This window comes from Protomyctophum bolini (genome assembly GCF_963924005.1).
Source record: "Protomyctophum bolini genome assembly, chromosome: 10".
NCBI classification, from domain to species: Eukaryota; Metazoa; Chordata; class Actinopteri; order Myctophiformes; family Myctophidae; genus Protomyctophum; species Protomyctophum bolini.
The window spans coordinates 22,461,785-22,483,000 of record NC_137871.1 but is presented as its reverse complement, the minus strand read 5'-3'; the positions used below and the strand labels follow the sequence as shown (position 1 = coordinate 22,483,000).

At 42.0% G+C, this 21,216-nt stretch overlaps 1 protein-coding gene across 2 annotated transcripts in view; it reads right to left on the bottom strand.

Moving 5' to 3' along the window:
• The window catches only part of cyfip2 (cytoplasmic FMR1 interacting protein 2), a 48,098-nt gene that overhangs the window by 7,059 nt on the left and 19,823 nt on the right, over positions 1–21,216 (bottom strand). For both annotated transcript variants that reach the window (XM_080773188.1, XM_080773189.1), the window contains exons 11-27: positions 20,773–21,010; positions 17,966–18,118; positions 17,169–17,308; positions 16,874–17,021; positions 14,308–14,461; positions 11,782–11,938; positions 11,275–11,371; positions 11,089–11,165; positions 10,834–10,942; positions 9,987–10,106; positions 9,332–9,531; positions 7,268–7,355; positions 6,971–7,114; positions 6,386–6,476; positions 5,967–6,097; positions 3,801–3,873; positions 2,351–2,445 (exon numbers count right to left, since the gene is read on the bottom strand). In XM_080773188.1, coding sequence (XP_080629314.1) covers positions 2,351–2,445; positions 3,801–3,873; positions 5,967–6,097; positions 6,386–6,476; positions 6,971–7,114; positions 7,268–7,355; positions 9,332–9,531; positions 9,987–10,106; positions 10,834–10,942; positions 11,089–11,165; positions 11,275–11,371; positions 11,782–11,938; positions 14,308–14,461; positions 16,874–17,021; positions 17,169–17,308; positions 17,966–18,118; positions 20,773–21,010 — 2,215 coding nt within the window. The remainder of the gene's footprint in view (positions 1–2,350; positions 2,446–3,800; positions 3,874–5,966; positions 6,098–6,385; positions 6,477–6,970; positions 7,115–7,267; positions 7,356–9,331; positions 9,532–9,986; positions 10,107–10,833; positions 10,943–11,088; positions 11,166–11,274; positions 11,372–11,781; positions 11,939–14,307; positions 14,462–16,873; positions 17,022–17,168; positions 17,309–17,965; positions 18,119–20,772; positions 21,011–21,216) is intronic.

The following is a 21,216-nucleotide window of genomic DNA, read 5'->3' as shown; positions in this document are numbered from 1 at the left end:
TCATGTTTTCAAAATCTCTGTGTGTGGTTGTAATCTGTGGGAAGTATGTGTCTCTGATGTCTTGGTACAATGGACAGATGGTTAGGAAGTGTAGCTCGGTTTCCACTTCGTTTAGTGTGCAGTGGGTGCATAGTCTGTCTTCTCTCGGGATACAGGTCTGCCTATGACGGCCTTTCTCGATCGCGAGACTGTGCTCACTGAGTCTGTACCTAGCATCCCCCCAGAACCGGTTTTCACGTCACGACATATAAAACACCAAACACACAATGTTCTGACCTCATTCTCCATATGATTCCTGAGACAGCAGAAAATGGGGGATATATCATGCTATGATCGAGGAGCCACCAATATCCATTTACATGGCTTGAATACAGCCATGGATATACAGTGTTTGTTTTTTTTTGTTTGTTTTTTTGGCTTTCGCCTCTATTTAATTTTAATTTGTTTATGGAGGGACAGACAGTAGGCTGACAGGAAATGGGGAGAGAGATGGGGGAAGACATGCAGTAAAGGCCGTCGGGATCGGGAGTCGACTGGATTACCAGCCAAGGTGCCTGGACCACTGAGCCATGGCCCAGGCCGGATATACAGTGTTTTGACACGGACATTTAAAAGAGAACTAATAGGCAGACAGATTATGATGTGATTAACAGTGCTTGTGGTTCAAGAAAGTACAAAATAAAAGTGTATGTCGTTGTCATGTCATGGTTAATTATTTACCAATCATCTAATTATTGTACCTTATAAGCTAAAACATACATTGTAGTCGGTTACTACAAGTTCAAATACATTTCAAACTCGGACCGAAGTGGGTGATCCGAGACCTCCAGGAGGGAGGAGGCTCTCTTAAACATCTGCTTCTTGTAAAGGTCTATGAGCTGGGCTTGGGTTCTCCCAGAAATCGTACTGGCCACTTTGACGAGGCTGCTGAGCCTGTTCTTGTTAGCCAGGGTCAGATTACCGTACCAGGCAACAATACAAACATAAGAACAGATTCAAAAAAGCTTCTGTAGAAAAAGAGTCATTATATACACGAGACATTAAAAGAACGCATTTTCCTCCAAAAAAAAAAAAAGACGCTGCTGGACGTTTTCAATGTCAATGGGGGTCAATGATCCAGCCAACAAGGTTAAGATCCAGTTTAAAGAAATTGATTAGCTTTTGGGATAAAAAAAAAAGTGGCTGGCTCGTGTTAATGGCAGAGGAAAAATCAACGCCACCTCAAGGTGGCGATACAGAAAATGCAATAGGGTGATAGTGGCATCATCTACACCAGTGTTTCTCAACCTTTTTTGTCCCAGGGCACACTTTTCATAGCCTAAAAATCTCGGGCACACCTAGATATACGGTGTGTGTATATACCGTGTATATATATATATATATATATATATATATTCTACACGTACCTCTGCCAGACCTGAAAGCAAACTGCAGGGGATCCAGAGATTCCTTTCTAAGGATTTCATTACTAAGGAAGTCAAAGCAACAGGCCTAAAATCATTTAATGTCTTTGGGTCCTAATTTTGGCGACTGGGACAATTGTGGACTGTTTCCATAACTTAGGGACCCGCTTTTGCTGAAGAGATAAATTAAAAATAAAATGAAAGATGCTGCAGAGCTGTTCAGCACATGTTGAGAGAACCTTAATGCCACAGATGTTTTGAGTGACAACAAGTTGACAACAAGTCAACTGACAACAAGTTTGCTTGTTGGTTTCACCCAACAAACTTATACAAAGTTTATATATCAAATGGTGTGTTTCCTTTTATTTTCATGACATACGTACAAGAAAGACCCGCACTATGCAAATACTTATTCAAGTCTTCATGTCCTCACTGTAACTATGAGAGGTACAAAAGAAAAGTTTGAAAACCACTTGGTCTTCAGAGATTGTCTGTCCTGGGCTGGCATCCATGAGCATGAGTATGATATTATGCTCTGTGTGTCCTTCACCAGCACTGGAAGCACCGTGTGTGTGTGTGTGTGTGTGTGTGTGTGTGTGTGTGTATTAAGTCATTTGACACTTGTTTGCATGCTGAAAATAGCAGATCTACAAGCTCACAATGTGTCACGCTGCGATGCGTTGTGAGCTTGTAGATCGGCTATATTCAGCAAGTGTAAAATCAGTCATTACGACGGCATCAAGGCCTGCCAAAATGCATTTTAGTCGGCCAAATCAACTGTAGATTTAGTCGACTAAAATCTTATATTTAGTCGACTAAAACTAGACACAACACTAAAACATTCCAGGTGGCAAAGATGTGACTAAAACCAAATTAAAACTATTCAAGAGACTGACTAAAACTAAAATCTAAATTTGCTGTCAAAATCAACAATGTGTTAGACTCACCTGTGGGGTTCCCAGCCTCTCGATCAGAGGCACGAGGTGTAGAGGAGCATATTTGGCCTCCAGCCTTTTCATCCTCACTTCAAGGCGCTCTCCCTCTGTACACCAGCAATTCAAGATAGTGTAAGTAAAAAGCTCTATATTGTGATTATTGGGATATATTTCGATTTTTGAGTACTCATTGCTCAGTGATGTAAATAGGTTTTCAATGTAATGAGATGCAGGGATGTTTTTTTAGATGAGTCCCAGGGACATTGTATGAGTCCCACTTCAACGACGTTAAGAGTCATATTTTGCCATTTTTACAAAATTTACTCCCATTTAATTTTATATGGTTATAATGTGGTTATATTCATGTAGAAAACAGAAGAAGAGATGATTATTATAACTAAAGCTAGCAAAATAAACTAGAATACAAAACAGTACAGTAGTGCATCCCGTGGATGCTGAGGTCGTTTTATTGCGTCCCTTAACTATAAACTGCATTGTGTGATGCAAAATGCACGCTATTTTAATCTCTGATTTCTATAGAGTGTTTGTTGCAGTAACAGGAGTCCCCATGTCTCTCCAGCCGTTTATTAAACAGAAAATGCATTGTCAGAAACGGAAACTGGGATAACAATTTTAGCCAATCAGGATAGAGAACGCAGTCAGGAGGATACAGATTAAGCCATAATTAGACCTGAGCACAATTCTACAAATGTCTGCTAAATCATGATAGTTTTCAGAAAAACCCATGTTTTCAGTCGTTCTCAAACATGTCAAGGACCCTATCCTAAAAGTCCTTCTGCACACCTACAATGGACAGTTGCGTCGGATAACTGGAACTAGAAGTAGAGAAAAAATAATCATGTCAAGGACCCCTAAAAAATTTGGCCTCCGAGTCCGACCCCATCTCAAAATATGTTGTTCCAGGGACACCACAGAAGCAAAGATTTGAGTTAAAAATGTTCGCTCTGAAAGAATATAATATATTTGAAATGTGCGCCACATTTTCACGATTTTTCTAAAATAGCAGATCTACAAGCTCAAGCTATGAGCTTTTAGATCTGCTATTTTTTCAATAGCTAGTGGAAAGTGGAATTGTAAGTGAGGACACAAAGAAATGAGCAGACACTATTGGAACTGGGACACAACAATATTAAGCTCATAAGTAGCTACTCTCCTGATTGGCTGAAATGTTTGTCACCTGCTTGAAAATGTATTTTCTGTTTATTAGAGACAGGGAGACCCCTGTGACTGAACAAACACTCTATAGCAAATAGCAATGATTACTATCAGAATATATTGATTTGACCTTTTAACAAAAACCTTTTTGTTTTAAAATATCACTCACACTACTTTTAAACACACACGCACGCACGCACGCACGCACACACGCACGCACGGTTGAATCTGTCTTCAGTCTTGTGTGAGAGAAGCGAATGGGCCTGACTGTCCTGAACGTATGTACCTTTGATGTAGACTCTGGGAAGAATGTTCTGGAAGGGCGCCGCGTGAAGCAGGTCACACACTTCCTCCTGGGACTGAGGTTCAAGCAAACAAACAAAGAGAGACAGGTTCTCTAAAACAGAGGTTTTCAACCTAGAGAGCGTTCCAGGTGGTCCCCAGCTAAATGATGGAGAGTTGGTAACCAAATGGTGACCCTTATAGATCTTTAACTCTTGAGAGCGTGAAATGAAACCAAATGGACCCTTTACGGGTCCATTTGGTTTCATCTTACGCTCTCAAGAGTTAGAGGAATTATTATATTGATTGACGTTTGCCTGTTATCTCTCCTAAATGGTACCACATCAATACAGCATGGACATCTTATCCAACGATAACAAAATATTCAAGGTTTCGGCCGGATCTGAGAGGCTAAATGTCATCAAATGGTGGTCCGTGGCTCAAATGCTGAATAAATAATGGGCCTTGATATGAAAAGGGTTGAAAACCACTGCTCTAAAACAACAGCCACTCAGACAGTATACTAGTAGAAACACTTAAGCGTCTAGTTTTAAAGAGCATGGGGTAGAGTGGCCAGTAGAGCGGCCGGATGACTGTGTGAATGGGAGAATGTAATGCACAATCTATGTAAAGCGCTTTGGGGAAAAGCGCTATATATAAATGCACCATGAACATATTTCAGAATTAAGCTCATAGTAGCAGTGTCGTAAAGGAAAGCTGATGTTCATGTAACTGGTCATTCTTCTTATGTAGGTTGGCGGTTGCATTTGTGTTAATGGTTTAGACCAAATTAAACACCACACTTTACCCTAAGAAAAAAAAAAGAAGAGGGCATGCAAGGATAAATGACACACTGCACCACACACTCACACGTCTATGGATGAAACCGTTACAATTCACTACAAAAAACATGCTACCATTCACAGAGCATGGCAGTCAAAGAGAAATGAAGCAAAAGTTAACAGTTGGCTAGTGTTGCATTAGAAAGGCATTACAGGTGCTGGCATGCAGTATGCAGGCAGAGGCACTAGAGTGAAACAGAGATGTACCATCACCTCTGCCATGGAAGCATTCAGCATCAATACCCACTTTTTTGTGTCAAATTTTTCTTCTTCTATATTTAGTATTTGTGTGCGTGCGTGCATGTGTGTGTGTGTGTGTGTGTGTGTGTGTGTGTGTGTGTGTGTGTGTGTGTGTGTGTGTGTGTGTGTCTGAGTGATATATTTTACAAAACATTTACTGAAATCATGTAATGTAACAATTTTAGCAAGTCTTTGTAAATATTAATAAGCTAACAATGTAGGCCAGTTGCCTCCATGGCTGTTTGGAGGTGAAACTCTGTGTGCTACAGAAAGACGGTGAAAAAGGACATAGTGGTGCGACAGAGAGGGAGACACAGAGAGAGAGAAGCCTAGTCTCTCGTGTCATTATCAGTGACAAATACTAAATCCTTACCACCTGTGGTAGTTGCCAGCGTGTAATGAAAAATACAGTTGCATTTCAGAAAACAGATTAAGAAGATGCAAACAGACACAAAGGAAGGCTAGGGATCTGTATCCAATATTCATAAGCTCATAACATCCTGTTGTGTCTGAATCAGAAAGAAACATTCAATCACCCAGTTACCCTCTCACCAACACAATTCAATTCATGATCATTGCACTGTACAGCATTTGCAAATAGCTCCACATTAGCAGTCCCTGTTGAGCATGCATTGAAAGAACAGCAATAATATAAAGATAACTTATTTTTAAAGCTACAATCGGGGACTTATATTAATTTAACCAATCTGTGTGGTAGATTAGAAAACAAAAGGAGGACAGAGAGAGAGAGAGAGAGAGAGCTGGCTCAACAGTAAAATGTTCTAAACAAGCTCAAACGTATCAGCTGTTGTTCCACAGGCTATGGGATCTGTAGTTCCAGTTGCAGACTTGCAGTCCTCCCAAGTGTTAAGTGTGCACCCCAGGTATGCCTAGTACATATAGGTCTAGTACAACAGAACTAGTACATATAGGTCTAGTCCAACAGTACAACAGAACTAGTACATATAAGTCTAGCTACTGAGAAATATCCATTGAGAAATATAGACCCTGGTGTCAGTTAGGACAGCGACTATTTTGCAATTAAATCTGTTTTTTTAGAACGCGGTCAAGAGGTTCAAGTGTCTCACCAAAGCTTGTTCGATGAGCAGGCAAAAGAGGATGGCGTTGCCAACCTCCCTCAGGCTCTGGAAGACGTCCGTCTTCAGTTCGGCATACTCGATGATATCCTTGAGCTGGTGGTGGAAGAACTCCAGGATGCCTGGTATGTCGAGAGAGAGAGATGAGTCACGTGTGTTAGAATCCTGGACACCATTTTAACGTTAGAGGAGAGAGAAACGAAGTCGGAAGATTTCAGATAAAAGTGTATTCATCCATTCGGGGATGGCTACAGGTAAGTTTCAGCAGCAGGAACAATAATATACGAATCCACCAAATAGACAATTCGACCTAAAACTCCTTCAGAAATATGTTTTTTTTCTTTTTGGAAGAATCATTGCTGAGGAATGATTCTCCTGCTCTTTGACAGGGGGGGACTTTGGGGCCTCACCTGGGGAGCCGTACTCGTGGCGCGGCAGGCGGCAGATTTTGGGCATTACTTCTATCAGCGTCTTCACATACTGCAGGATGGTCCCCTGTAACTGGGACACAGGAAGGAAAACAGACAGAATATAGAGGGCCAAGAAGCAAGTAGTGTTGATTTTGACAGACACATTTTGATTTAGTTTGTCATGTTTAGGGATGGATATCGTTAGGATTTTTGTGAGTCCGGTGAGACCTATTCCGGTTCTGCTTATCGATTCCGGTTCTTAACGGTTCCCAATTTTGGTTCCAAAATGGTATAAAATAACTTAAATAAGAGGTCAAATGTTTACTTAACAAAAAAGTTCAATGTCAATGAATAGTGTAACATCATAATTATCCTCAACAGTTGAGCCATTTGTGGATAATATAGTGACTAGTGAGGTATGTTTTCCTTATTTTAAATATATAATATAACTATTCTGTATTTAGCACGCATGCACACGCACACACACGCGCACACGCACACGCACACGCACACACACACACACACACACACACACACAAATAAAATGCCTAAGAAAAAATAAAAAATAAACAGGAAGACAAATACCAGACTCTTGACAATCTTCAGCAACTCCTCCATGACCACGGCAATGCCCTGGTAACCAAGGAGACGGCAGATGGTCTTGAAGTGAGGCGGGCCAACAAAGTTCCTGTAGGAACTGTATATGTGGGAGTAGGCAATGTTCAGAGGCTGCGGAACAGAGCGAAACAAAACAACCGTTACTCACCGGAACACTTCTATTTTGCACTGACCTCCAGTGGTTTTGCATGGCCTGTTGTTGGACATTAAGAATCGGGGCATCAAGTACTGAATAAAACCATCAAGGACAACATGCTAGCGTACCTTGGACCCATACAGGTAGTAAGGCTGCACGTTGGCTGGCTTGTCTCTTTGAGGCTCCTGGGTGAAGGGGATAGCGGTACGTACAAAGCTGACAAGGCAGAAAGAGACATGTTAATAGAGAACAATGTGCAGTTCATGTCGCCATTATCTTGCGTGGACATGGAAAAAGTGCAAGGTTGGAGTTAGCCCCATAATGCCCTCTCCCTCCGCTCATGTAGCTCCGAGATGAGGTCACACCCTGGGCCCCTCCCCTCCCCTTTGTCAGTCGCTTCCATGTTTATCAAGGAAGTTGAAAAGCTTTAGCGCCTCCCCGGCGCCTCCCCTGGTCGAAAATTTCCAACTGACTTCAGTTCACTCGACATGCACGCGCACACACACGACTTCCTTGATAAACATGGAAGCGACTGACAAAAGACGGGACGTAAAGGCTCGGTTCAAATCGCTAGTTGGATTTTCTTGGGCGTTGCTACATTTGAATTAGTGTAAACCCTTTCTGCCCCTTCACGTTTTGGATTCATTGTGCAGAAAAGGGTAAGAAGCGTGTATTGTGGAAACTTGCGCCGTTTCTGAACCGCGGTGGGAGGGGCCCAGGGTGTGACCTTATCTCGGAGCTACAGAATGAGCGTAGGGAGAGGGCACTTATGGGGCTAGGTTGGAGTAAAGGTTGTGGACCAACAACAGCCAACAGCAAGGTAAGTAGTTGAGGAGCTAAGAGAAAATCTAACATTTCACTCACGACTGATCTCTTGGATTCCACGTTGCCATCAGTAGTTTACTACTAGTTTACTATGAAATCGTGAATTTCAGTCAGTCAGTCAGTCACCCCCAGGCATGACCATATATGGTCATGACGTGACATCACGTGATATCATCAGGGATGGAGATCCCTGATGTCATCAATATTAAGCCCATATATGGAGATCCCTATCAATAATGGCCAGCAACTGTACATCTGACCTCAAACCCTTAGATCTCCATACATGGAGCTGATCTGCTCTGACTGATTCCATATGCTGATCCTCCCCGTCCATCCTTCCTCTTCTCCCTTTTGACTGATACCTGTCCATTCAAACTCTAAACGGGCCTCCCCCAAAGTTAATAGTGCAGCCGCGCCCGGCAGCCGGCGAGTTCTCAACCGGCCCGAAAATTAAGGCCCGGCCCTACCTGGGCACTCATCAAACCCTGTACACTCAAGACACTGCCCCCACTGCCACCCTTAGATCTCCATATATGGAGCTGACCTGTTCTGACATTCCATATGTTGATTTGACCTCAACAAACCCTGTAGACTCGACACGCTCCATATGGCCAGTACAGAATTCATTCCATAATGTTGATCTGACCCCCCATGCCAAAGTGTCAGCGCTCGCCCAGCAGTCTGCTGTCACCCAGGCAGATGCGTGCACGCAACCTCGCCCTCGAGGTCGTTTCTCACCCTCAGGCGTCTTACTGGTAATAATGTTAAGTTTGGATATAAAGAATTGAGCTGGCTTGTGCAGAAGGCTGCCGGTCCAGACGCGGCAACTGCCGATAACAGCTGCGGCAGTGTACCGTGGCTCCCGACATGCGTTGCAGGTAATACACATGCGTGGCTGGTTAAAACTCACCCGTGGCTTCCCTGTGAGGTTAGGGTTTGGGGTAGGGTGTCAGCGTGGCTGGTTAAAACTCACCCGTGGCTTCCCTGTGAGGTTAGGGTTTGGGGTAGGGTGTCAGCGTGGCTGGTTAAAATTCACCCGTGGCTCCTGAAATGCGTTGCCGGTTAAAAATCACCTGTGGCTTACCTGTGAGGTTAGGGTTTGGGGTACGGTGTGGGACTAATGCAGAAACACTGCCGCTGTTATCTGCAGTTGGCGGCTGCCACAGCTGCCGGAAAATGCACTCGCTATCTCTCGGTTTGTGACCAGATACACAAACGCATACTGTACACACTGCAGTGTTGATTTTGGCAGCACATTTTGATTTTAATTTAGTCGTAGTCTTTTAGTCATATATTAGTCACCTGAAACGTTGTTTTATAGCCGAACAAAATCAACACTATACACACATACACACACTGCGCCTCACCGGTTGGTGGAGCCATTGTAGCAGTAGTTGGGCAGGAAGTCAAAGTTGAGCTCCCAGAACACGTGGAGCGTGATGCGTCCGTAGGGAGCCGAGACGTTGTGGTTGGCCTCGCGGAACATGGCGTCGAAGCTGTCCAACGTCAGGTGCTTGCACAGCAGCCGGTGGGTCAGTCTGTTGATCTCCATCAGCCACTCCAGCTCCTGTCCCCCAACGGAGAGAGTTGGAGAATAATAAACATCATTTGAATAGACCGATTGAATTAAAGGGCTCAGTTGCACCTAAAAAACCTGAACTTTTAACATTCTGTCGATTTTCAGTGGTCTGGGGTTTTCTGGCTCAAAAAAGTCCTCTGATTTGCCTGTGGACTGTGAGGTAAGAGTCCACAAATCCCATATATGACATAGGAACTTGCCAGCAGAGGGATTTTGCACACTGAATCCACTGAATGTTCAAAGTTCAGGTTGTGTGTGTGAAATTGAGGTCATAAAACCTAAAAATAAAAATAAAAAAAAAGAATTATGTCATGAAACATTTAACCCATTAAGGTAGTGCATCTCTCGTTTGAGGGAGTGAGAGTGGGAGCTTGAAAACAAGTGGAACGTTTGAAAAGGCCGTTTAAGAGCTTTATATGTGTTGTTGGCGTGCGCTCTCTCACCACTATGGACGTGAGATCCTCGCTCTCGAAGCGGCTGATCGCCTGGTCCATAGACTTGTACATGGCCGCTGAGATCCTCTGCGTGATCAGGCGATTCAAGTCAATCGAACGCCCTAGCAGCTGGAAGAGATACCACACAAAGTTGAGGAAAAGTCTTCACAAAATGACACCTTTTCACTTCATGTAGAAATCAGAGAGATCAGATGTAGAAATGGAAGATTTAGAATTACGTTTTTTGTGTTAAAGGGAAGGCGGCAGTTTACTTGTTAAGTGGGTAAATGGCCTTCATTTATACAGTGCCATTATCCAATGGGCTATACGTGAAATACAAGGTGTCCTTGTCAAGCCTGGAGTTTTTTTTTACGGTAATATTTAAATAGTTGTGCAGTTGTTGGGTGTTTATATTGTTTTAATTGCATTGTATTGTTTTGTACTGTCCCCTTCCACCGGTATTCCTCATCCTCAGGTATCTAACCCTTAACCCCTAGTGCGGAAGGCACAGCCATACTTTGCCCACAAGGACATTTTCTTGCTTGGGTGGACATAAGTGCAAATACACATACACATACACATGCCATCATGCAACACAACATAATTTGCTTGCACATAATGACAGCAATGGAAATAAGCCGTTGGCTTTTTTTCCTTATTATAATGGTGTGACAATGTATGTATGTACTGTACTGCATTTTTTTCCCATATGTTTATTATCAAGAAATATATCGAAGTAAGTACATTCACCAATTCACACTGAAGGCAGAGGCACCATTCTGCTCATCAGGAGCAGTTAAGGGTTCAGTGTCTTGTTCAATACTTTAGGCACAATTACTTTGTTCAAGTTCAGTACCTGTACGTGTCTCTGTTTGAGCAGGGTCTCGTAGCGGTTCGATGGAGGGTACGGAATGATCACGCCATAGTTTTTACACTCTGCTCTGAATCGCTTGTCTAGAAGGACACTATATGGAACACAGAACACATGTGAGATTGGGTTCTAACAAATTTACAAATTTACAAAATTACTTTACATTAATTACAGTAATGTTCAGGATCTTTTGTGCACCATCAAGGACAAATGTGTAAAGAGTAAATACACTACTCTTACCTTCCGGCCATTGCTTTGTAGTAGGCAAATATCTGATCGGCTAACTTGTAGACAAACTGATCAAAGCAAAGGTTGACCTGGAAACAAGAGGCAGGTTTTCATGCTGGTGTTTTGCCAATATTTCATTTAAATGGACTGGCGATGAGTCTACGAGACTATTACTTTTAGAGAGCAACATCATGTTACCTCAGCTTCTATTTCATCATAAAGGAACTGCTTCTTGAACTTGGTGAGAGCGTAGTATCCGCTGTCGTTGTAGAGGTCGAGAGGATACAAGACATATCTGGGGAGAAGGAACATATTTCATACAGCCTCAATAGAACATGCACTGCACTCAATCATTTAACTATTAATGATAAAAGCAGTATCAGTATCAATACTGATACTATAATTAGACCCTCCAGGGAATATTTCACAAATTTGTGCATATTTCACCTCATAAGATCACAAAAAACCCTGCATATATTCACATATTCCACACATTTCGCATAAAACTGCATATCCCATTGACAAATGAATTAATTTAGCTCGCATGATCAAGGATATGAGCCCGCATAATCATAGATTTTTGCCCGTGTTTTTACTGGAGGGCCTAGATAACAGATTTCTATATTTCAAATCAGTATTTTTATTTTTATTTGTTTGGCTACTGAAAGGACGTGATCATATTACATTAGAAACATTTAGGCTTACTCCATCATGGAGGGCTCCTTGGTCTCCAGGATGTGGTCTGTGAGGATCCAGGGCATGGACATCTCAATGGGGAACTGGATCCTGCGACCCATGGTCAGTTCCAGGAAGAACTCTCTGAACCAGAGCTGGGACAGATCGCAGCAGTGCTGGAGGGCCTCTGGACAGAATCACATGGTATCACCGTCAGTAACTGTATATGCCTTGGTTAATACTTGTGCACTAGGTTCATAGAAATGAAGCAACGCAACATTTCTTCAAACATAGCAGGTCTACAAGCTCATAGCGCTGCACCAAGTGCCGCACTATGAGCTTGTAGATCTGCTATTTTTCAATAGCTAAAGTGTAACATAATGCTTACACCATCAAAAGGGGTTCCCGCCCAGAATGTGTTAAGAAAAAGATCAATATTAAAACGGAACTTAAGAAATAGCTAAATATTAACACAAAAAAAGGATATTAGTCACGAGAATTTAAAATGTAGGCATTTAGCGGACACTTGCCGGGGAATCTTTCAGAATAAAGGCAGATTTAATTCTGAAAACGACCGCCTTCCCTGTAACCCATCTTGCTTCGGGACAACAGTACAGTATGTTCAATGGCAGCTCAAACAAAAACTCTCAAATCTTGACGGATTTACAAACGGGTTGGTCTATTACCAACGTTGTCAACGTGGCTATGATTCAGGAGGCGTATCTGCTTAAGTTTTTTATATGAACGTTGTATAAAAGCATATAAGTATGCGGACGTCTCTGACCTTTATAACAAACCAAATCGGTTGAAAATTGAGCAAGTTATGGTTATTTAAAAGTACATGCCCCATAGACAAAATGTTTGCTGCCCCGAGGTAAGATGGCCACCCCGTAGCAACATCGCTCTCCATTGGCCAGAGCACGGGTGAGCCATCTAGCTTTCTTATATATATCTATGGTGTAAGCGACATGCATAATCAAGTCAGAAATGAGAACAGAACATCCACGTTGTGATCAATCTGCGTAGAGGCAGCGTAGATTCCGAGAAAATAGGTGGGGTCGTTGGGGCTGTAAACAAGGAAATGAATGGGTGTGCGGACTGTGCGCGCACTGGAATGAGCAAGCGCTGCCTAGCAACGGCCGTTTCCAAAAACTAGATTTTAGTGATCACGTTTTATATGGATAAAAAAGACCTTAAGACGCCTCCACATGTCCGAGGCACCCCACGTTTGTATTTGATAAGACATCCAAAGCATCCAACGTGTTAAAGGTGTCATACAATAATTTGAATGTGTCTGGGACTAATAGTATACTCATGCTGGTATCCAGTTTGGACTAATGGTATACTCATGCTGGTATCCAGTTTGGACGTGTCTGGGACTAATGGTATACTCATGCTGGTATCCAGTTTGGACTAATGGTATACTCATGCTGGTATCCAGTTTGGACTAATGGTATACTCATGCTGGTATCCAGTTTGGACTAATGGTATACTCATGCTGGTATCCAGTTTGGACTAATGGTATACTCATGCTGGTATACAGTTTGGACTAATGGTATACTCATGCTGGTATCCAGTTTGGATGTGTCTGGGTCTAATGGTATACTCATGCTGGTATCCAGTTTGGACTAATGGTATACTCATGCTGGTATCCAGTTGGACGTGTCTGGGACTAATGGTATACTCATGCTGGTATCCAGTTGGACGTGTCTGGGACTAATGGTATACTCATGCTGGTATCCAGTTGGACGTGTCTGGGACTAATGGTATACTCATGCTGGTATCCAGTTGGACGTGTCTGGGACTAATGGTATACTCATGCAGTGCTGGTATCCAGTTTGGACTAATGGTATACTCATTGCTGGTATCCAGTTTGGACGTGTCTGGGACTAATGGTATACTCATGCTGGTATCCAGTTTGGACTAATAATAATAATAATATATACGATTTATATAGCGCTTTTCTAGGTACCCAAAGTCGCTTTACAGAAAGAGTACAGACATATTTATTAGAAAACTATTTAAAAAGGTTTAAAAGGTTAAAAACTAGAAATCAAAATCAAAAGAGGGACAAACAAGAAGGGGTGTGTCAGTGTGTATGGGGGGGGGTTATGTATGGAAAGCCAGTTTGAAAAGGTGGGTTTTGAGTGTGCTTTTGAACATTTCGAGGGTGGGGGCAGCTCTGATGTGAGTTGGGAGTGAACTAATGGTATACTCATGCTGGTATCCAGTTGGACGTGTCTGGGACTAATGGTATACTCATGCTGGTATCCAGTTGGACGTGTCTGGGACTAATGGTATACTCATGCTGGTATCCAGTTGGACGTGTCTGGGACTAATGGTATACTCATGCTGGTATCCAGTTTGGACTAATGGTATACTCATGCTGGTATCCAGTTTGGACTAATGGTATAATCACATGCTGGTATCCAGTTGAATGTGTCTGGGACTAATGGTATACTCATGCTGGTATCCACTTTGAACGTGTCTGGGACTAATGGTATACTCATGCTGGTATCCAGTTTGGATGGGGCAGAAGTGTGAGCTTCTCTGTACCGCTGAAGTTGAGCAAGTGTGTGAAGAAGAAGGAATGCTTGTGGAAGTCTTCGATGGCTAGAACTATGGGCCCGTCCAGACAACTGCGCAGTGTCTTCTTAGAACCGCTCTTATCTGCGATGAGAGACTCCAGCATGGTACGCACCATGTACAGCTAGAGAGAGAGAGAGAGAGAGAGAGAGAGAGCGAGAGAGAGAGATTCAGATACCATTATTTGCCATTGTGTAAAACACATAGGAATTTGCTTTGACATTTGACATGTGTGCATTTCTTATTCCTTTTTTCACATATAACAAAAAAAAACAACACAAATACAACACCGTGCAGGAAGAATAACTATCTCTGAGGTGCTCTTTATAGTTTCACAAGATAGTGATAGATGAATGTATTTTATTTGCTATTTACCTGTTATTTACCTTTATTTTATTCCTATTTATATTCAATATTTATTTGTACATAGGCTACATTGTTTTATCTTGATAGTTTTGTTCCACTTTTGCTTTGGCAATGTAAACATCTGTTTTCCCATGCCAATAAAGCTCCTTTGAATTGAATTGAATTCAATTGAATTGAATTCAATTGCTTACCGGCATATTTGGCAACATCTAAACAATCATGGCATTAAAATACATGGAATTGAAATGAGAAGAGCAGATATATTCCCTCTGATTTGACGCATCTGACATTTACATCTGCATATCGTTGCTGTCGGGAGCATACCTAACTCCATTTTGAGGTTTTATATGTTTTTTGCATAAATCAGTGCTATTGAACACCCTTTATGTCTGTGTTGGTTAAAACCAATATTGAACCAATGGAATGTAATAAAAAGTGATCCGGACAAAAACTCCATTGGATCCTCAAACTGTCACCTCTCCACCACCTCTCCCCCTCTAATGCAAGTAATTGACAATAATATAAAGTCACAACACAAATTTTGATGAGGCAGTATTGCTTTGTTTTCAAAGTATAAGCTTTTCTTAATTTTATGTTAAAATCTGAAAACATTTTTGTGGTTTTGATTTGATTTGATTATCTTTATTTTGAAACCTTCAGGTAAAACAGTCAAATAAGATAATAATAAAAAAACAATATATATATCCACAATGCATGTATATTTATTTTTTGAATGAAATAAGAAAAACAATGTGATCATTGGTCTTGCACCTGAAGTTCAAAAAGGAGTAGGAAGAAGTAAAAACTTATTTACTCCTACCCCCATCTTAAATATTCACCAATAAGTAATTGCAATAAACATATAATCCAAGTGTTACTGCATCCATACATACATACACACGTACATATGTACATGCATAATAGTATGTAAGAACAATAATTAAGTAAGCAAGTATAGCCCGAGACAATCAATGTGCCTCATCCTCCACTCTGTAATAGTTAAGTATGTCATTTTTATACATCCTCTTAAATTGTACAATGTTGGTGCTTTGTTTGAGTTCTACAGCCAGACCATTCCACAAATTGACCCCACAGATTGTTATACATTGACTTTTCATGGTAGTGTGGACAAGAAGTTTCTTCAAATTTAGCTCCCCTCTTAAATTATAACCCCCCTCTCTGTCAAAAAACATGTTCTGTATGTTCACTGGTAATCTATTTCTTGCTTTAAACATGACTTGTGCTGTTTTGAACTTGACCATATCAATGAATTGCAATGCCTTTAACTGTAAAAAAGAGCGTTTGTGTGTTCCTGATATGCGACATTTTTCACAATCCTTATTGCTCTCTTTTGAATTATGACCAATGGATTTAAGTTGCTTTTATAGGTATTACCCTTAGAGTATATATGAATAGAGACCGCACCGGATTCCTCCTCCCATCCACTTGCATTAAGTTGCTTAAAAGCGCATGAGGCGATTTCACTCCACCTTCCGTGTAGGAACAGAGTGCATTCTGGGATGGATTTGCCCCAAACACATGAACGCGCTGCCGTTGACTATAATTGTGCCATTTGTGCGCGTTCACGTATGAAACATTCGTTCACGTGTCATGGCCCCAATAACATGAACGTGCACAATGATAGTCAACGGACCAGCGCTGGCTCGAGCTGCAATACCAAATTCGGCCACTATGTCCATTTCCCCTCAGGGTTTCCTCCGGGTGCCGTCTCTATTCATATATACTCTAAGGTATTACCCCAGATCTCCACACAATAATTAAGATAAGGTAAAACCAGTGAACAATACAGAATGTACAAAGCCCCTTGATTTAGAATTTGTTTTGATTTCCACAGTATAGAGACACTTCTGGCCATCTTGGCGCGTACATATGAAATATGGGGTTTCCAGCTGATTTTGTGGTCTAGTATCACTCCAAGAAAATGTATTTGATAAACTCTTTCTATATTTACATTATCTATTGTCACAGTTGCTTGTGTATCTATTTTACGATTTCCAAAGAACATGATCTTTGTTTTACTCAAATTTAATGACAGTTTGTTTTTGTCAAACCACCGTTTCAATTTATTCATTTCTGATGTGATCATCTCCAAAAGCAGCTGCAAGTGCAAATGTTTTTGGTTGTTTTTAGTCTCCTTCCATCTCCTCACCTGTGTGCTGGAGGGGCCTACAGCCCTGCGGGGCACCTTGATATCAAAGCCTCCCTTGGGGTCCTTCTCCCCCCTCAGACATGGGTCGTTGGGCGGTTCCCTCGCACCCTCCCAGTCACAAATTGTCTTACGAATGGCCTGGAGAACACTGACAATGCAGGAGAGAAGCACGAGTGAAAACCTGCCGTATAGCGACAATTTACCACCGCTTAGTAATGCCAAACCACAGATCCATTATTATGTTCTGGGAGTTTAATCCAATTTAGGATCAGGGTTCCCTTCCTCCATTAAGTACCTGATGAGGACATTCTTCTTCTTGCGAACAGCCTGACGAAGAGGCTCTCTAAGCGTCATCTGGGCAAAGTCCTGCAGCGCTGCATAGATGGTGTTTCTGATAGCCTGGTTGAAGACAGACTCCATACGTCCCATCAGAACCTATAGCACAAAGAACCCATCAGAACCATCAATCACCACGTCCATTATGCTAATGAGCATATCAACAAATCCCAATTTACAATTTAGGCATTTAGCAGACGCTCTTAATCCAGAGCGATTTACAGTAAGCAAGAACAACACATGGTAATACATCAAATACATAAAATAGTCATCAAGAATCATACGTAAGCTAAGAATATAACATCCATCGAACAGTGGAATATCTATACAATATAAAACGTATGCGTATAAGCCAGGGGTATTCAACACTCGGCCCACGGGCCGCCAGTTGATTTATTTATTTTATTTTTTGAAAGTTTTCCCACATGGGAGATTGTGAGATTACCAGTGTGAGATTACCAGAAAGACATCATGGGCTTTTGGAGATAAATGACACTCCATTCACTTTAGACTAGAGCACTGCAGACTGCAGAGGGCAGTTGATGCTCGTTAATGTCAAGGCAATTATGTTTATGCACTGTCAAATAGGGCTACATGCTATTCTAAGGTAGCATATATCTGTATGTCTATAGACATATTATCCTGCTCATTACTGTGCACAAATGTATTATAAATATTTGTGTTTGAGCACAAAATAAGAGTGGTGTACTTTTAAGTACACCACTGTGTATGTATTTTTGTCAGGTGAACTTGAACCTGCAGGCCTTTGATCATGGCGATGACCTCCACCAGGGCAAACTTCTCCTCGCTGGTGTAGTTGTAGCGCGTGGCCCGCTCGTACTCCTCCGCTGTGCCAGGGCAGTCCTTGTTGCAGAACTTATCTGTCGGGTGGACCAGCTTCCACGAGTACTAGAGAGAGAGAGAGAGAGAGAGAGAGAGAGAGAGAGAGAGAGAGAGAGAGAGAGAGAGGTCAATGAGAGACCAGTGCAGTACCAACTATAGTATCAACTATCCTAGAATAAAAAACAACACCAACTGCTAAGAAGGGGGGGGGGGGGTATGTTTTTGTACAGTAGCATAAATGGACCATGGAGAAAGTTAACCACTTTCAACTTGGTGTCCCTTTTTTGGGCAAAAATCACGTAAAATGTATTTTACGTGACACCTCTGTACGACAAAGTATAAAATATGACAGCAATTTACTCGATTATTTAAAAGAAACATGTATGTCAATGTGTTTTTGTTTCATTCATCAATTCATTAAAATATAAAAACTGTGCTTCTTGATCATTCAATTAATCGGAAAACATAATCAATAGAATAATCGGTAAGAAGATAATCGATAGTTTCAGCCCTACACACAAGCAGATACACGAACACCATTACATTTGAGACCTTTCCGTGATGCGCTGGCCTGACAATATACACGGACACACGACATTCATTGGCTCCCGGTCGCTGCCCGCACAGAATACAAAACACTGATGCTGGCATTCAAAGCAAATGGCTCCCCCATATCTTACAAGTATGATCGTACCCTACAAACCCTCCCGCACACTCAGATCAGCCAACACAGGGAAGCTGGAAGTACCTTCACTAAAAACGCCGGGACAACGCCCCACACGTCCCAAACTCTTCTCCTTTCTGGCTCCAAAACTATGGAATGCACTTCCCATCACAATCAGAACTGCAGCCTCACTCTTCCGCCGTAGACTGAAAACCCACCTTTTCAGACTCCACCATGGCCCGTAGCACTTGCCCTAGCCCCTTAGATAGCACTTTAGGTAGACTTAGATAGTATTTTAAACAGACTTATAGCATGTTACGTAGACAGCACTAGAATTGCATTTCATGTAGTCATAGCACTTTATAGTACACATGTATAATATATAATATAGTATAGTATGTATAGTAACTTTACACTACACTGTTACGTTCTTAGCTTACGCATGTTTCATGATAACTACTTTTTATATATGTGATGTATGCCATGCTTTTTGTTATTGCTTAATCTAAGTCGCTCTGGATAAAGACCTACCCAGCACTAGGGGTGGGTCCTGAACCTCGGGACCAAGCCTGTACCGAACCGAACGTGCTTGGGTACGGGCGAAATTAATAAGCCACCAGTGGTCTGAGGTTACCTTGTATTTTAAAATGGCTGAGAGTGTATCCAACCCTCTCACACATTATAAAATACACAGACCTCGCATGGCTTATTGCTTTTCTAAAACGGTTACAAACAATTGACAATATTGAACTCGAAAAACTATTCCTACTGGAGAAAGTACAGTAGTTACACTTTACGGCCACCAGATAGAGGCATAGAGCCACTTCCTTGTTTACTCAGCCAGTCCAGTCAGGCTTTGTTACATTGTCAACTTTTGCCAAAGGAACAACATTGACAAACAACAACAATCTCATGGTAACGAACATATTCGAGAGAAATATCCAGCAGATTTAGCTGATATGTATGTGAACATCACGTAAAAAATGCTAGCATGGATTAGCTACAACGCACCTTGGATTGATATAAACTGATTTAAGGTGTAGATTATCATGACATTTAGTATGCGGTCTAATCAGAAACCAGCCAATAAGAATTATTTGGGACTAACCATTTTAGAAGGAAAAATATAATATCACAATCACAATATTTTTTTAAAGGGAGTGACAGACCATTTAGACCAAAATACTTTTGGCAAACGAAACCGTCGTTCTACAAGTATAAATAAAGACATTCACTGTATCGCGATATATACGATATCTCTGAAAGGGCACATCGTGGAGACATTTTATCACAATAGGATATTTATCATTATCGCCCCCACCACTACGCTTTAGGCACGCAACTCACCAGTGGTGAGTACCTCTAATACGATGAGAAAAAATGTTCGTCGACTAACCTTTTTTCACTGACAAAAACTAAATGAATACCAAGCTATGATGACAATTGACAATATATTGACAATTTTGTCAACAAATAAAAACTAGACTAACATGTTAGGAAGGGTGGACAATAATACATCCAGTATATAAGTCATTTTACACTTGGTTGCATGATGAAAATAGTGCAAAAGAAAACAATATTAGCTACACTACATAAGTGTAAAATCAATCATTACGATGGCATCAAATGGTACCGCTAAAATGCATTTTTGTCGACAAAAAACAACTGTAGATTTAGTCGACTATAATTGTACGATATAACACTAAAACATTTCAGATGACTAAAATATGACTAAAACCGAATTAATTTTCATTCCAAAGACTATGGCTAAACTAAAATAGAAATGTGCTGCCAAAAAAACAACACTGACACACTGGGCTCAGGCACATCTTCGCGCACAGCCGACGTCAAACCCGGCCCACCCCCGGAGAGCGTTTCCGGGAATCTGTCCGTCGCGTCAGTCAGCCGCGGAGGTGGAGCTTCTTTTCCATCCACCAGCTGTCTAAAAAGCCGGGGTTGACGTCGGGCGTCAGGTTCTTCTGACGTGGCTGTGCGCGAAGGTCTGCCTGCGCTGACTCCCACACAGGGGGCATAAAACATGAACCTCTCTACTCACCACCTCCATGACGTGCGTGCTCCACTTGGAGAGCAGCTGCAGGCCCCGCAGGGCCAGATCAAACAGCTCACGGTACTCCTCGTCCGACTTCTGGCTGTCCAGGCCTGAGCCCGTCACCACCTCGCTGTTGCTGTAGCGCGCCAGCTCTGAGATGAAGCGGATGTGGTCCTCCCTGATCTGCACCATCTGCTCGCACAGGTTGTACTGTGGAGAGATGCTGCTCTGAGTGCAGGTCCACCTGTTCATGCAGACAGACACAGACAGACATGGGGGGAGGGGGGTCAAGGTTTTGGCATGTGTTTTGTGGAAGGCAAAGTGGTGTGCACTGACAACGTCCAACGTCGTCCATCCAGGGGAAAGGAACTGGTTGGAATAACGTGTTCCTTCCACGCGCTACGTCCAACCAGGGAAACTCCCCCCTGTCAGGTGTAAAGGAGCAACTTG